This window comes from Tasmannia lanceolata, unplaced genomic scaffold, assembly GCF_043159265.1.
Source record: "Tasmannia lanceolata isolate RefF3 unplaced genomic scaffold, GAP_Taslan_0.1 ptg000006l, whole genome shotgun sequence".
In the NCBI taxonomy this organism is placed as follows: Eukaryota; Viridiplantae; Streptophyta; class Magnoliopsida; order Canellales; family Winteraceae; genus Tasmannia; species Tasmannia lanceolata.
The window spans coordinates 3,394,240-3,411,354 of NW_027518683.1; the positions used below are offsets into that span (position 1 = coordinate 3,394,240).

The 17,115-nt window shown below is 39.5% G+C and overlaps 3 protein-coding genes across 3 annotated transcripts; all 3 read left to right on the plus strand.

The window, feature by feature from the left end:
- Positions 1–551: 551 nt before the first annotated feature.
- Positions 552–3,480, plus strand: LOC143878127 (uncharacterized). Its single transcript, XM_077380442.1, has 2 exons — positions 552–892; positions 2,616–3,480. Exons 1-2 carry the CDS (start codon positions 552–554, stop codon positions 3,478–3,480), a joined length of 1,206 nt encoding a protein of 401 aa, XP_077236557.1.
- Positions 3,481–10,311: 6,831 nt separating this feature from the next.
- On the plus strand, positions 10,312–11,097 carry LOC143878128 (uncharacterized). Its single transcript, XM_077380443.1, has one exon. The coding sequence runs from the start codon at positions 10,312–10,314 to the stop codon at positions 11,095–11,097; it is 786 nt and encodes a 261-aa protein (XP_077236558.1).
- Positions 11,098–13,561: 2,464 nt separating this feature from the next.
- LOC143878129 (uncharacterized) lies at positions 13,562–16,522 on the plus strand. The gene is made up of 2 exons (XM_077380444.1): positions 13,562–13,893; positions 15,652–16,522. Exons 1-2 carry the CDS (start codon positions 13,562–13,564, stop codon positions 16,520–16,522), a joined length of 1,203 nt encoding a protein of 400 aa, XP_077236559.1.
- The last annotated feature ends 593 nt before the right edge of the window (positions 16,523–17,115 follow it).

The following is a 17,115-nucleotide window of genomic DNA, read 5'->3' on the forward strand; positions in this document are numbered from 1 at the left end:
TCCCCGACTAATGCATCTGTGCAAAACGTCCCCTTAGTCTCATATCAACTACGCTTTAATTAGGACATCGGAGTATAGGGTAGTGTGAATCCCTTGGGTCCCCAGAACTTTGTCTTTTATTCTTTAATTGGCACATCAGGGCTTTTCAAATCTGTTTAAATATTAAAAGACAAGACGAGTTAGTGCAAGTGTCAAACTTGGTAGTGCCAATATCAGTAGCCTATTTCATTCAAATGACTTTTCAACAAGCTGTAGGGCCCATTTTTTATGTGACATATCGAATTTTTGATTGTTTCTCGCAAGTATGACATGCCATGGAAATATTTACTTGTCGTACCTTCTCAATAATTATTTTTTGAAGAGGAATGTTCCTTTAAGGACCTCAATCCCATCGACATAATCCACAATATTATTTCATTCAAAGCCTTTTTTTTCACGCCATCTTCTCCCTCTTTGTCTATATAAGATAAGAAGAAGAGAATGGTAATCAAGAAACTCAAAGAGAGTAATAGCATTAAAGTTGTTTTTGATTACCAAAATAGGAGAGAAAAATGTACGTGACGAGGCCTCTTTCAATGTACAGAAAGTCTCCTGGATCTTTAGGTATGTCTCCTCCAGAAGGTCCAAATTCTGGTTATTTGGTTCTTTTCGATGAAGAATCAGAGGAAGAAGTTACCAGTTGTTGTTGGGGAACATATAAAGATAGCAGCATTAGAGAACTCCCTTTCCCTCAGAACAAGTTCCTAAATGTTACACACACCTCTACCACACCTCATGATGGACAAATTCAAACACACACTACGTCGTACAAGGTGCTGTTCATTCCTGTGATGGGTCAACCCTTGTCTTCCAATCGATATTATGTTATATTGGCAGAAGGCAAACATATTGGGTAAGTTCCTTCTCTTGAACTTCATATATCTACCTTTAGTAATTGAACTTTCGATGAAGAATCAATGCACCACAAAAAAAATTCGACTGGGAAACTTTACTGATTTGGGCCTTTTGCCTCATATATATTATATATACCCGAACTCCGCTGAAGGGTCATCAGGTTAGCCTGAGAGGTAGCCAACCTACTTACAGTATCGAAAAGTATGGGGATAGCTAAAAGAAAACAGGATGAAGCTAGTGTGTAGATAATTTATCTACACATGTGTGTAGGAACCGTTTTCTCATATATATATATATAGGGAAAGGTGTGCGTACTCGGTCGAGTAGATAAGCTTATCTACTCGGTCGGGTTAAAAACAGTGGGGGCCCACATTTTTGGGGTGATCCAAACCATTCATTTTAAAGGCCCTTACCTAGATAGGGTGTCCACAAAAAATCAGCCGCATAGGATCATCCTAACCCATCCAACAGTGGAGGGAAAAATGGGCAGATTTGTGGACAAGCTGTGTTTGTCCATTTTTCCCTCCACTGTTGCATGGGTTAGGATGATCCTATGGGGCTGATTTTTTGTGGACACCCTATCTAGGTAAGGGCCTTTAAAATGAATGGTTTGGATCACCCCAAAAATGTGGGCCTCCACTGTTTTTAACCCGACCGAGTAGATAAGCTTATCTACTCGACCGAGTACGCACACCTTTCCCATATATATATATATATATATATGAGGAATAAGATTGTGAAGTCTTAGGTGCGGTCGAGGGCTCAAACACATGGGTCCCACATTTTTTATGCTGATCAAAACCATTCATTTGCAAGGCCCCATCATAGATAGGGTGTGTACAAAAAATCAGGTCCATTGGATTATCCTAAAAATGGACAGATTTGTGGCAAACAGTGTCTGTCCTTTTTTACCTCCACAAGTGGATGGATTAGGATGATCCTATGGAGCTGATTTTTTGTACATACCCCATCTATGTAAGGGCCTTTCAAATAAATGCTTTGGATCATCCTAACAAAGTGGGCCCACATGAGTTTGGGGCCCCCTCGACCGCACAATCATTTCTCTCTCTCTCTCTCTCTCTCTCTCTCTCTCTCTATATATATATCTATATATATATATATATATATATATATATATATATAAAATTTTGAAGTTAAATCTAAATAGAGAAAAGAGCGTCTACTATATAGAGTAGATACGTTATCTACTCCGCTGGCCCCAAATACAGTGGGGGCCCACATTTTTTAGGTGATGCAAACCATTCATCTGTTGGGCCCTGACATAGATAGGGTGTGACCAAAAAATCAGCTCCATAGGATCATCCCAACCCTTCGATTTGTGGAGGTTAAAATGAACGGGTTATGATGATCCTATGTAGCTGATTTTTTGGGTACAAACTATCAATGTCAGGGCCTATCAAATGAATGGTTTGGATCATCCAAAAAATGTGGACCCCTTGTATTTTGGGCTGATGTTATCCACGCGACAGAGAAGAAACTCTTTTAATAATACTTATAATAATAATGGTTAGCAATACTTATCATAATAATGGTTAACAAATAACACTTGTACTAATCATTTGAACTCATTTTAATATCTTCTTTAAAAATAATTAAAATAATAATATTGGCGAACAAGGACTAATTTGGTGTCATCAAAAGAGGCATTCAATATTTTAGAGAGACGATTTTTCTGAATGATGTATGAATTGATTCTGCAGGAAGGCATGCACATGTTCAACAGAAAAGGACATCGGGACATGTTGCTTTTGTCTTAATTACATAAAGGAAGTACAACCTTTGCCGCTAAATCACATGAGCATATATCAGCAAGTGGTGATCATTCCACAACGTCGTAGGGGTTCCTTCGTTGCAAAGTCTATAGCTCACGATGGTTTTCCTCCGAATTTCTTGAGTGGAACAGGATGGACTGTTTCTACTTTGACACCACGCGATTGTGAATTAGGTGAGGCATATGGCGTAGATGTTTCTCTGCAGATGTGCCTTCCTAACTTCAATTTTCCAATCTCTAACAACCGCTCTTCAAGCACGGTTTTAGGTAAATGGTATTGTCCTTTCATGTTCATTGGAGAAGAGCGTAGTTTGATAGACCAAATGAAAAAATCCTTGTTTTATGAGATGAGTATGGAGCAGTTGTGGGAAAAGATTGACGCGTGTGAGAATGATGGTAGTAGCCAAGGAAATCTCGTGGTGGTGAGTGTGAACGTGCAGAAGGAAGTAGCACGACTCTATGGTAAAGAAATGGTGCAGGAAGAAACACGTGTGATTGACGGGATGAGATGGTTTAGGCCTCTTAAGCATGAGGGAGGAGGCTTGGGTGTAGGGTTGAGCTTGGCAATTGTAGAGAGAATGAGATGGGAGGAAGTTAGAGGAGGGTGGGTTGAAGGGAAAGAAATGAATGTGAAGGTGGAGAGAATGGAGAAGTTTGGAGGAGGAAATGGTGGATGGAAGAAGTTTGGTTGTTATGTGCTGGTGGAGAGGTTTGTTTTGAGGAGGATGAATGGGAGCGTGGTGCTAACATATGATTTTAGGCACACCCATCAAATCCAATGCAAATGGGAGTGATTGATGGGCCAGGGCTGAATTTTCCACCCCTGAGGGTGGGTTAGAGTTCAATTTTTTAGACATTGACTCAGGTCGGGTCGGGTTCTGGGTTAATGTCTCGGGTACCCTGACCCGGCCCGACCCTAAGTTTTCTATTATAGAATTGAACCATCTATGCATGTTTCTTTTGCTAATGTTTTTTTTTAATCTTGGATTGGTGTTTCTTTAGATTATTATTATTAATTGTCTCTGTTGCCCGTCATATTGTCTTATTTTGTTCCCTTTCTCTGTTTATTGATCATTTTGTTCTATATGATGAGAGGTTGCTTTATTTTTGGCACTCTTAACAAGCATTTGCACTAGGGTAAATTCACCCCCTTTACGTTTCTCTTTGCCTTTAAAGCTTATGTGACATTTTACCCTTATTTTCGTTGTTTCTCGGAAAGCAGTACGAAAGATAATGGAACCTTACGTGTCATACCACCTTATTCCTTGGCCAAGGGGAAACTTCATTTGGGACCTCAATAACATCGACCCATAAATATATAATATCCACGAGAAAGGGAAATTTCATTATTTGAAACCTCAGTAACATCGACCCATAAATATATAGGGATTTGCTAGCCAACATCGCAGAAGGCATTTCGCAGATGGGCTGTTGCATGTGAGAGTAGCCACACAGGCTCACTTTTCAGCAGATTTTGTCTTCATTCATTTAATCCCCAATTACATCTACCTATAAATATAGGGATTTGCTAGAGAGACCTTCCCAGAGGCATTTTGCAGGCAGGCTGTCCCTAGCAAATCCCATAAATATATAGCATCCACGAGATTACCAAAGCCCTTTTGTAAGATTAGAAGAAGTTGATGTTCGCTCGAGAAACTTAGAGGAGAGAAAAATGTATGTGACGAGGCCTCTTTCATTGTACAGGAAGTCTCCTGAAGCTGCAGGTATGTCACCTCCCGAAGGTCCAAATTCTGGTTATCTTGTTCTTTGTGATGAAGAAGCAGAGGCAGAAGCTACGTGTTGTTGGGGATCAACTTGTAAAGATAGCAGAGTTATAGACCTCCCTTTCCCTCAAGACAAGTTCCTAACCGTTACATACACCACTACCTCGTATAATCGAAACAGCCCTCATCAACACACTGACCGGGACAAGGTGCTGTTCGTCCCTGTGATGGACCAATCCTTGTCTTCCAATCGATATTATGTTATAAGGGCACAAGGCAAACACATGGGGTAATTTCCTTCTCTCGAGCTTTAAATATCCATGGCTGTTTACTGCTTTAGGTTGATTCTACCCTACACTCTTTTGTTAAAACCTCTTTGTCATCTCTTATGTGTTTTTTTTCACTAGTTTTTCACATAGTTTTAAAACTCTCCAGCGTCCGCGTCTACTCCCCCGAATCGACTCTCTTTTACCTTGGCCACCACATTTCGTGTTGCACCTCATCCGCATTTCGCGTTTTGCCACAGAGTCAATAAAAATTCCTTTGACTCTCCCAAATTATGAACGCGTCAACCGAGTACTTAGCCACGGAAACCGAGTGCTTTGCCACGCAGTGCCAAATTCACTTGGATTTTCTTCGGCCGCATCTGCATTTTTAAACACTGGTTTTTCATGTGAATCATTAATTTGACCTTTGCAACCTTGGGGTTTGGCCAGGTGATTGGATGACATCCATCCAATAAGCCTTCTGTGCGGTGCATTCCTATTTTAGAGATTTCATATGGTGGGTGGCCGTATAGTCCAGTATTTTTCAAAAGGTATTGTACGATCCAAACTGTTCATTTGTTGAACCACAATGTAAAAAAGTTGTGCCTCGAAAATCATTTCTAGAGGATGATCATAACCCACCGAACTATAAAGGTTTCCATGATGTGCAGTCCGTCTATAGATCGGAGCATTAGGATTCATCCTATGGAAATGATTTTTGGGACACAAGCTATTTAGGTTGTGTCCCAACAAATGAACTGTTTGGATATGAAGTTTGGCGTACACTTCTACTTTTTGAAAATACCGGAATACAAGGCCACACACCATATAAAATTTCGTCTTATAATATATCATATTTTGCACGAGAAAACATTACATACTCTATTATTTATTTATGTTTCCTAACCTATATACGGTGGTTAGGAAACATAAATAAATAATAGAATATGTAATGTTTTCTCGTGCAAAATATGATATATTATAAGACGACAAAACTGTTGATAAATTTACGTGATTCAACAATACTGCCTACATTCATGGGCCAAAACTTTAAAAAAGTTAGATAATCAATCTACAACCAATGCCTTATATAATACCCCAACTATAATACCCAAAAAATATAGGGTTTTCTCCTAAAATTGAAAACTATGCGATAATTAACTCATGAAATTTATATGGTTTGAAACGTTGCCCCCTTATAACCTCGCATACTTCACTGATGTGGGCCTTTAATGTGGCCCATATTATAGTTTTAAGGGGCCAGATGAGTATGCATAGGAATAATACAACTCAAACTATACATATAGTATGCATGAGAATTGGGTGGCCGTGAAAACACGTGAAGTCTAAAAAAAGTAGGTACGGCCCACTTTTTTTGATGATCCAAACCGTTCATCTATTTGGGCACAACGTAAATAGGTTGTGCCCAAAAACTCATTTCCATAGGACGATCCTAACCCTCCGATCTGTAAAAGATTCCTTAAATGATTTTTGGAAATCTCCATATTCAGATTAGTTCAGATCGGAGGGTTAGGATCATCCTATGGAAATGATTTTTTGGACACAACCTATTTACGTTGTGCCCAAATAGATGAACGGTTTGGATCATAAAAAAAAAGTGGGCCGTACCTACTTTTTTAGACTTCACGTGTCTTCACGGCCACCCGTCTTATAAATTCTCTAGTATGCATAGGTATAAACCGAGACATAAATAAAATATGTATAAAAATAATTTTGAATTTAAATGTAATTAATAGTTATTAAAATAATTTAATCTCATTTTAATATCCTCTTTAAAAATAAGATTAAATTAAAATAATAATATAGGCAAACAAGGACCAATTTGGTATCATCCATAGAAGCACATAATATTATAAAGAGATAATTTTTCTGAATGATGTATGGATTGATTTTGCAGGAAGGTAAGCACATGCTCAACAGAAGAGGATATAGAGACATGTTGCTTGATTTTCAGCTGCATAAAAGATGTAAAACTAATTATAGACACCCCATTTTGACCTGACCCAAATTTCCTAAAAATTGAATAAATCCTGAAATCGACTAAAGTTCCTAAACCCTTGGATCTCAAAAACAATTCCCTGATGTCCTAAAGCCGCACTTCAACTTTAAAAATGGAAGAGCCGAACCCAAAATGCAAAAGACCCCGACAAATCTTCATTTGCAGTTTATTGTCGAAACCTTTGCAAGCCCAAATGATTCCCCTAAATTTCCGAGTTCCGAGGTTTACTTGTGCGCCCTGTGAATGCTTGTTGTTTCTGAGTGTGTCTCTGCAAATTTTCAAAGTAAATGGACAAAGAAGTTGAGAAAAGACAAGCTGAGATTGTGCGAATATCGAGACATAGTGGTGCTAGTTAGGCAAGACGAGAGGGCTTAAAATATGGTAGTGCTGATACCATTTCAAAAGATAAAAGGAGTAGGGGCAAAAATGCCATTTCCCCTTAAAAGAAGGTCGATTAGGAAAAGAAGAAAAGAAAAGGGGCAGGGCCTCATTGCGGGCAGGAGGAGGTTTTTCTTAAAAAAAAGAAGAAGAAGAGTAGTAGAGGGAGAGAGCCGCCGATTCAATCATCGCCACCCTCATCTTCACCAGAGCTCAGACCTCGCCCCTCCATCATCTCCACCGCACCAGCCACCATCTCCAACCGCCACCTCCAAAACCGCACCACCCAATCACCACCACCCCTCAAAACCCATCTCCACCGCACCAGCCACCATCTCCAGCCGCCACCTCTAAAACCGCACCACCCAATCATCACCACCCCTCAAAACCCATCTCCACCGCACCAGCCACCATCCTCAACCCCAAACCCGAAACCCAAAACCCAAAACCCATACCCACCACCATCTCCACCCCAAACCCGAAACCCAAAACCCATCTCCACCGCATCACCACTAGCCACCACCACCGACTACCACAAGCCTTTCGAAAACCCTCTTCCATCCTCCACCTTCACCTTCCTCAACCCCCAAAACCGAAACCCCATTGTCTGCACCTCCAAAAACCGAAACCCATCTCCACCGCACCACCACTAGCCACCACCACCGACCACCCCAAACCCATTTCGAAAACCCTCTTCCACCCTCATCTTCTCCAACCCCCACCTCCAAAACCGAAACCCATTTCCACCCCAAACACACTTCGAAAACCCAAGTCCATAACCCTTAAACCCCTTCTCCTTTTCGTCTAAAAAAAAAAAGGGGAAAACAGAGATATATATATATATATATATATATATATATATATATATATATATATAGAGAGAGAGAGAGAGAGAGAGAGAGAGAGAGAGAGAGAGAGAGAGAGAGGTTGGGGGTTGTCTTCTTCGGCCTCGTTCTTGCCAGCCATTTGCTCCGGCCACCGACCCTATTACCATTTTCTTTTACCCATCAAACCCACTTGGGTTTTCTTCCATTTGCAGCCACGATCCCACTCTCCGTTGATCTACGCCCCAAATTCGATTCGTCATCATCTCTGGCAATTTCGCCCCGATCCGCCGTCTTTGCCCAATTCAGAAGAAGAAGAAGAAAGGAGGAGCAAAAGCTTGAACTTACAAGGCTCCAATTTCTAGTAATTCTCCCAATCTCTTCCTTCATTTCATTCTTGGTACTCTCTATTTCTCTTTCTGTTTCTTTCATTTCTGATGGTTTCCACGTTATTTTGTTTTGGTCTTGGGAAACAACAAATGATTGGTGTGTGCTTTATGTATGTCCATAATCTGTTTGATTAAAAGCCTCTAAGTGTCGAACATTTATTTGAGTTTTCTTGGGCCATCTTAGATGTGTCGATTGTGATTTGAGGCTATATTCTTTGAAGTCATAATACTTTTGTCTTTAAATTGTTAAGATGAGAAAACCATCTATACTACCATGTACCTGTCTCTTTTTGGATGTGTGTTCTCATGCCTACTCTAATTTGCTAACTTTTGCCATCATGTACATGTCCTCCGGTTCTATGTCTAGTAGTATTGGAAGCTATTATCTGTATTCAGGGTCTTCTTCGGTTCTTCAGGATTTCTATCGCCTCTTCGGAAACTCCTTCTCGGGATAGGGCGATGACGGAATGTTTCTTGAGCCACCCCGTTGCCCTTCATGTCTCTTTGCTTATCTCTTCATTTCTCATGGGCTTAGGGATTTTCCCTTCTTGGAGGCCATCATTTCTTACAGCGCTTAAGGATTCCTTCCTCTCCGAGATGATCATTTTCTACAGGGTTAGGGATTAATTTCTTTCCTTCTTCGGGTTCATCTTTTCACACGTTCCTTGGGATTCTCCTTGCATTTCGGGATCCCCATCAATTTTAGGAACACTCGTCGGGTTTAGGCGATGACGGATGGCAACCTCTTGAGCCAAAACCCCCTTTCAATCAAAAGGGACAAAAATACATAAAAATCAAATAACAAAAATCCAAAAAACATCAAAAAACACTGAAAGCGTATTTCGAAATGCTGGTTCGAACTACGTTGGCTTGATCCCTCTTCACAGGGTACGTAGGCAGCTTGGGATCGTCATCCCAAGTTCAGTCAAACTTTTCAATAAAATCATTTAAACCCTCCAAAAAAATTATTCAAATATTTTCTAAAAACTCTTTCAAACCTTTCAAAACAAAAAATCAAAATGGGCAAGGATGGTGATTGCCAGGTCACTCGGAGCCTTCATTTCATTTCATTACCGATTTCGATCGTAGTTTTTCGGTTTTATCGGTTTTCAGACGTTTTATCGGGTTTTGGGACGGGCGACGATGTAGCGTGGCCCCTTCACAGGGATTGTCCTCGCTGAGCCCAACTAGAGGCTATGACGATCATGAGACTTGTCCGATCTTTAGCGGATCAGGATCACTGAGCTCGATTCCTTTAGAATCGCTCCCTGAATCTATCGTATGTCCCATTTGCTTTTCCTTGGCATTTTGGGTTGCACATACCGTCTATTTTCTGATTCATTTCTTTCCTCACATCTTTTAGCTTATCGTGTGTTTGTCTTTGGTTCCTTGTGTGTTTACTTTCAGCTTGCTTATTCCTTGTGTGTTTAGTTTCACATGCTTACCTGTAGATATTTACTGCTTTTCTGCTTATCATATCTGTTATTACTTGCTTAGCTGTAGCTGTGTATGCGGATGTTATTGCTTTCCTAGATGTGATGGGTTAGGATTAGATGCGGTGAGTTAGGATTTGGATGTTTATTTTCTTTCGCCCATCCCCGGGTCATGCATGCTTAGATAGGCGTTTTCTCGGGGATACTCAGCCCAAAACTCTTCAAAATTAATTAAAAATGGCATAGGAGACCAGGTGCTTGCACTTGGGCGAATTGGGGGCGCTTAACACCTTCTCCATTCGTCATCAGGTACGGACTTTTGTATCTCTGGATATCCGTTGCAACAGAGTATTTTATGTGATCCAGGGCTTACTTCCTTGAATGACGACTCTTCTTTGTTATAGGTACATCTTGGTTCCAGGCTAGTCCTTGAATCGAGAGGTATCTCATTTATATCACCACCCATGCTGTGAGTGGCACCATTTCGAGAGTTCCTTGGTAGAGCTCTCCTTCATATTGTGGAGATCTTAGAGGATCGGCGCGGGATCTCGTGTCCCTCGCCCACCGTCCTCGGGATCGGGGTCCACACCAATGCCCCTAAATCACATGAACATATACCAGCAAGTTGAGATCATCCCTGATCACCATCGTAGCGACCACTTCATTGCAATGTCTACAACTCAAGGTGGTTTTCCTCCAGAATTCTTGAGGAAAAACGGATGGAGAGTTTATACTTCAACACCACGTGATTGCCAATTAGGCAAGGCACATGGCATCGATGTTTCTCTACGGATGCACCTTCCAAAATTCAATTTTCCAATCTCTAACAAGCGCTCATCAAACATGGTTGTGGGTAAATGGTATTGTCCTTTCATGTTCATTGGGGGAGAGGGTAGTTTGAAAGATCAAATGAACAAATCCTCGTTCTATGAGATGAGTATGGAGCAATTGTGGGAAGAGATTCACACATGCGAGAATGACCGTAGCCAACGAAATGTCGTGGTGGTAAATGCGAGCGTGCAAAGGGAAGTTGCATTGCTCTATGGCAAAGAAAGGGTGCAGGAAGATGCACGTGTAGTTGATGGGGTGAGATGGTTTAGGCCTCTTAAGCATGAGGGAGGAGGGTTGGGTGTAGGGTTGAGCTTGGCAATTTTAGAGAGAATGAGATGGGAGGAAGTTAGAGGAGGGTGGGTTGAGGGGAAAGAAATGGATGTGAAGGTGGAGAGGGTGGAGGAGTTTGGAGGAGGTGGTGGTGGATGGAACAAGTTTGGTTGTTATGTGTTGGTGGAGAGGTTTGTTTTGAGGAGGATGGATGGGAGTGTGGTGCTAACATATGATTTTAGTTACACCCATCGAATTCAATCCAAATGGGAGTGATTGATGGGAGCAAATGGGAGTGATTGATTGGTTAGGTGTTTCTCTTGCACAATGCCTTCGACAACATTCCATCACATTGCATAGTGTATGCATTAATGTGGTGTACATGAGTCTGAAGTGGGAGATCTTTCTTTTGTATGTTCAGTTCTATGTATAATAGTGTGCTAATACGGTGAAAGCTTTGGATCATCAACAACATAAACTGGATTACTCATTGACATGCACTGATAAGAGATCCCATGATAGTTAAAAAGAAACTGGCCTCCTAGTGCATGGTTAGGTTGTTGGGTGTAGAAGCCATTGAGTGAAGCTTTGGATGCTCTTATGTCCGTTATGTAGTTCTTTTTGGGGACTCTAGCAATGACGATCATGTGAAATCTGGGTACGTACTTGCCATTCAAAAAAATAAATAAATTCTGGTTACTTGGACGATGCCATTTGAACTCTAGCCTGAGATTTTTCTTTTACAAAAGCAGTTCCAAAGATAACAAGGGGATCGACGAAGTATGGAATGACATTTTTAAAGCACCTTGGAGAGCACAGATAACATCAGAGACTACATTGGTTTCTTCAAATTCCTAACAAGCCTTCATCCGAGCAAAGATGTAGACAAAGAAAACTAGTAAAATGGAAAAGAATGTTTATACTACAGTCACATCATTCAACACTTGAAAGACTAATTTGTTGCATTTATAAGCCTCGAATTGAAATAAGATGTTATTACTCCTAGTCAAGATTGTCCAGAGAATACTGGAAAAAATAATAGAGAATACATAGACAAAAAGAGTTCCTCAGAAAAAATATTATAGACACAAAAAGAGTTCCTTCTCAAACAATTCCACAGTCCGGATCATCCAAAGTTCTCTTATGAAAGTTCAGATAAGCATAATATATAGAAAGCTACAGTGTAAACAAGGACGAGGAACATCCCATTAAGGATGATTAGATATTCTCATATAATACTCTCCAGACTCTCCTTTATAAGGGTTTACTATGAAACTATATGTTTAGCAATTAATAATGCTCTGTTTCTTTCGACGGAAAAATGGACGTAAAATTTGTTTTATGTTAATTTTTACAACATAAAACAAATTTTACGTTTATTTTTATCTATCCAAACATAGACCAATCAACCTGATTAGCTGAAAAAACTAGTCATTACACAACATCTAATACCAACCATCGTATTTGGGTAGAACCATTGTGAACAAAAAAAATTGCTAAAGTTTTAGGATATTTCACAAGAAACCATAACCCATACTCCTGTAAGGATTCTTAAACAAAAAACAAGATTCACAAATCTACATAAACTACATCATTAACCCAACCTACAATGTTAAATGCTAAACATTAAAACACTCTTGGGTAGCTCTCAATTAAATGAATGCTGCAGTCACTGAACCCTATGATCCAAAACCTTCAAACCTTAGAATACTAGAATTCAAGAAACCCTAAATCCCAATCCCCCCTTGAAAATCACACAATTTTCCTGCAGAAATTTCTCTTTTAATCTTCTGTAATCCATGATCATCAATACCAATCATAAACAACCAGAAATAGGTGGAGAAACAGAAACGAACTTTGTCAAAAACCCTGAGTGAATACCTAAAATCAAAATCAAAATCAAAATAAAACACTAAAAAAAAGGAGAAACAGAAAACTCTATGCGTTTACTTATTTTTTGAATTTCTCAATAACCCAAGGAGATTATATAAGTTAATGAATATCAGAAATCATCAACAACGAAAAAAATGAAATGGATTGGAAAAGGAAAGAAAAATAAATAAATTAAAGATATGGGTAGAGATAACTATGAAATAAGCTAACAAAACAACTAATTAGGATAGAGCGGTGTGGAGTGAGGGATGCGGAAAAATAGGAACGTATCATAAATTTTTTCTACCGGAGAATTTAGTTGAACGACGGTGAAAGTACGCCGGGCAAAGTGGACTTCATTGCACCACTGCGTTTTAATAATTAAACAAGGCCACTGATATTCGCACTACCATGTTTTGATAATTGCACCTAACTCATCTTGTCTTTAATTATTTAAACAGTAGCGTAAACAAATGCAAGTTTGTCTTTTCTTCTTTAATTGGCTTCTTAGAGCTTTTCACATCTTTTTAAAGAGTAAAAGACAAGATGAGATAGTGCAAGTATCAAACCTAGTAGTGCCAATATCAAAAGCCTATTTCATTCAAATGATTTTTCTACGCGCTGATATATCAGACTTTTGATTGTTTCTCGATTCTCGAAGGGCGACTCTGACATACTATGGAAACTTTCATTGGTCGTACCTCCTCTTTACTTTTTTAAGAGGAATGTTTCATTCAAAGCCTTTTTTTTTTTTACACGCCATGTTCTCTGTGTTTGTCTATATAAGATAAGAAGAAGAGGACGATAAACAAGAAACTCAGAGTTAGAGCATTAAAGTTGTTTTTGTTTAGCAAAAGAAGAGAGAAAAATGTATGTAACGAGGCCTCTTTCAACGTACAGGAAGTCTCCTGGATCTGCAGGTATGTCTCCTCCAGAAGGTCCAAATTCTGGTTATCTCGTTCTTTTCGATGAAGAATCAGAGGAAGAAGTTACCAGCTGTTGTTGGGGAACATGTAAAACTCTCAGCAGAATTAGTGAACTCCCTTTCCCTCAGAACAAGTTCCTAACCGTTACATACTCCACCACTACAAATCAAGAATCTCACACTCACTGGGACAAGGTGCTGTTCGTCCCTGTGTTGGACCAGCCCTTATCTTCCAATCGATATTATGTTATATGGGCAGAAGGCAAAGACATTGGGTAATTTCCTTTTCTTCAACTCTATATATCTATGTTTATTAAGTTTTGTTGACTCTACCTTGCACTTTGATAAAATCTCTTTTTCATCCCTATGTTTTTATGAGATGGGGTTTTTGCAAAAGAAGTCTTCTACTTTGTTTTATTCGCAAAAAGAGTCTTCTTGTTCAACAATTTGCAAATAGAGTTGTAACTTTTGAGTGAATTTTGCAAATCAGGACATGTCATTGGTTTGTGACCAAAATGCCCATGGTAGATTTTTTTACTCACAAAAAGACCAAAATGTCATTGTATTTAAAAAGATAAACTACCTTATAAAAAGACCAAAATTCCTTCTGTATATGCTAACATTCTTATACATGAAAAGACAAAAATTAAGGGCGCTACTGTATACATGGGCTCGGGTGCTGGAGATCGTGGGACCTACCCAATCATAGCAATCTTGGCCTATGCAATGCATAGGTGTGAAAAAATGAGCCCACCCCGTCACAACATAAGCTGCAAAACTGTGAACCCATAAAAAAACGTAAGGCAAATTGGTAGGCCCGACCTGATGCATGGCCGTATGGGTTGAGTTCACTTGGTGTGACCTGCCCTATCAAAACATATCCATGAGCATTATGGGTATTTTGGTCTTTTTAAAAGATCGATTTCATCTTTTCAAATGTAGGGACACTTTGGTCTTCTTGACTGTAAAAAATCTACGAAGGGTATTTTGGTCATAAATTGATGGCATGACCTGATTTGCAAAATTGAGGAAAAAGTGATGCTTCTACTTGCAAATTGTGGAACTAGAAGACTCTTTTTGCAAATAAAGCAAAGTAGAAGACTTCATTTGCAAAAACCCCTTATGAGATACTATATGATGGGTGGCCGTGAAAACCCGTGATTTTTAGAAAGTATGGTACGGCCGACTCCATACGATGATCCAAACTGTCCATTTGTTGGGCCACAATGTAAATAGGTTGTGCCCAAAAATCATTTCCATAGGATGATCCTAACCCTCCGATCTATAGAGGTACTGCACATTACAGAATCATCTATAGATTTATGTGGTTCAACAATAGTGCCTATATTCATAAAAATACACGAGAGAGAACAATAAATTTACGTGGTTCAACAATAACGCCTACATTCTAATTCCAAAATATATAGAAATTCCAACTAAAATTGAAAACCATGCGACCCCTTGACTGGCAAACCTACGCTCACAGAGAAAGCATTTGGGGTCCTGAAGTTATGGCTCCAGGAGGCTACTCCGACGCTCAAGTCAGAAATATATGCACCACAGGATAAAACCAGCAAGAATAAAATGGTCAGAGCTAACTTATAACTATGACTTAGAAGGTTTCACCAGACGACGGTGAGGTGGTTATTTGTGGTGGCGACTGGTTGAGGAGAAGGGGGGAGTGGTGATCTCTCTTGGAGAAGAAGTAGGAGATTTTTTTCATGTCTTACTTGAGCGGGGAGTGTTCATTTTCTAGGGAGACATACTCCTTGGCCGGCGTATGTTCTACGTGTCTCCTTGAGACTGGTCAGGAGGTGATCATTACTATACACAAATGATTTTGAAGTTAAATATAATAATTTGCAAATATAATAGCTATAATAACAATTTAATCTCATTCAATATATTATTTTAAAATAAGATTAAATTATAATAATTATATTGGCAAAAAGGACGAATTTGGTGTCATCCAAAGAAGCACACAATATTGTAGCGATATGATTTTGTGAATGACGTGTGGATTGATTTTTCAGGAAGGCGTGCACATGTTCAGCAGAAGTGGAGATCGGGACATGTTGCTTTTGCCTTAATTATAACTACGTAAATGAAGTACAACCATTGCCCCTAAATCACATGAACATATATCAACAAGTGGAGATCTTCCCTCAAAGTCGTAGGGGCTCCTTCGTTGCAAAGTCTGTAGCTCAAGATGGTTTTCCTCCGAATTTCTTGAGTAGAACAGGATGGACTGTTTCTACTTCGACACCACGCGATTGTGAATTAGGTGAGGCATATGGCGTAGATGTTTCTCTGCAGATGTGCCTTCCTAACTTCAATTTTCCAATCTCTAACAAGCGCTCTTCAAGCACGGTTGTAGGTAAATGGTATTGTCCTTTCATGTTCATCGGAGAAGAGGGTAGTTTGAAAGATCAAATGAAAAAATCCTTGTTCTATGAGATGAGTATGGAGCAGTTGTGGGAAAAGATTGACGCGTGTGAGAATGATGGTAGTCAAGGAAATCTCGTGGTGGTGAGTGTGAACGTGCGGAAGGAAGTAGCACGACTCTATGGCAAAGAAATGGTGCAGGAAGAAACAAGTGTGATTGACGGGATGAGATGGTTTAGGCCTCTTAAGCATGAGGGAGGAGGAGGCTTGGGTGTAGGGTTGAGCTTGGCAATTGTAGAGAGAATGAGATGGGAGGAAGTTAGAGGAGGGTGGGTTGAAGGGAAAGAAATGGATGTGAAGGTGGAGAGAATGGAAGAGTTTGGAGGAGGAGATGGTGGATGGAAGAAGTTTGGTTGTTATGTGCTGGTGGAGAGGTTTGTTTTGAGGAGGATGGATGGGAGCGTGGTGCTAACATTTGATTTTAGGCACACCCATCGAATTCAATGCAAATGGGAGTGATTGATGGGTTGGTATTTCTCTTGCACAATGCGTTTGCAACATTCAATCCCATTGTATGTGTATAAATGTGGAGTGTTGTTGTTTTATGTTGCTTTCTTCTTCTTCTTGTTTGTATTGCCTAAATCATCTCGATTGTCAGGGCCTTTCCGTCCTAACTTTATTTATTAATTCATTGCCATTCAAAAATAAAAGTGCTCTAATATAGTGAAACATAAATAAGATGACTGTACAAAAGTAAAGTGGCATTTCGTGCAGGAATGGATTATCTTATATAGTATACAATTTCATGCATACCAGTCTGCTAATATTGTGGAACAATAAGAAAATGATTCTTTCTCTCTTTCTCTCTTGCTCATAGAATTTCGTCTTAATCAAATCCTGATCAAATATAGTTGTTCATAGAATTACCTTCTTAGACCTCATGTTAGATGAAAATGAATAGCCAAGTTCAAAGGGGGAGATATAGTTATATTTCCTCTCATTAGCTAACCAAATGATATCAAGCTCACTTTGAATCACGTTCCTAAATAAGGTATCTAACTTTGATTTCTCATAGCAGGACCTAAAATTCAGACATCAATATCAAAGTACAA

Coding starts and splice junctions, on each gene's coding strand:
- LOC143878128 (XM_077380443.1), top strand. CDS start 10,312: ATGCCCCTAAATCACATGAACATATACCAGCAAGTTGAGATCATCCCT.
- LOC143878129 (XM_077380444.1), top strand. CDS start 13,562: ATGTATGTAACGAGGCCTCTTTCAACGTACAGGAAGTCTCCTGGATCT. Junction 13,894..15,651: donor GCAGAAGGCAAAGACATTGG/GTAATTTCCTTT, acceptor TTGATTTTTCAG/GAAGGCGTGCACATGTTCAG.
- LOC143878127 (XM_077380442.1), top strand. CDS start 552: ATGTACGTGACGAGGCCTCTTTCAATGTACAGAAAGTCTCCTGGATCT. Junction 893..2,615: donor GCAGAAGGCAAACATATTGG/GTAAGTTCCTTC, acceptor TTGATTCTGCAG/GAAGGCATGCACATGTTCAA.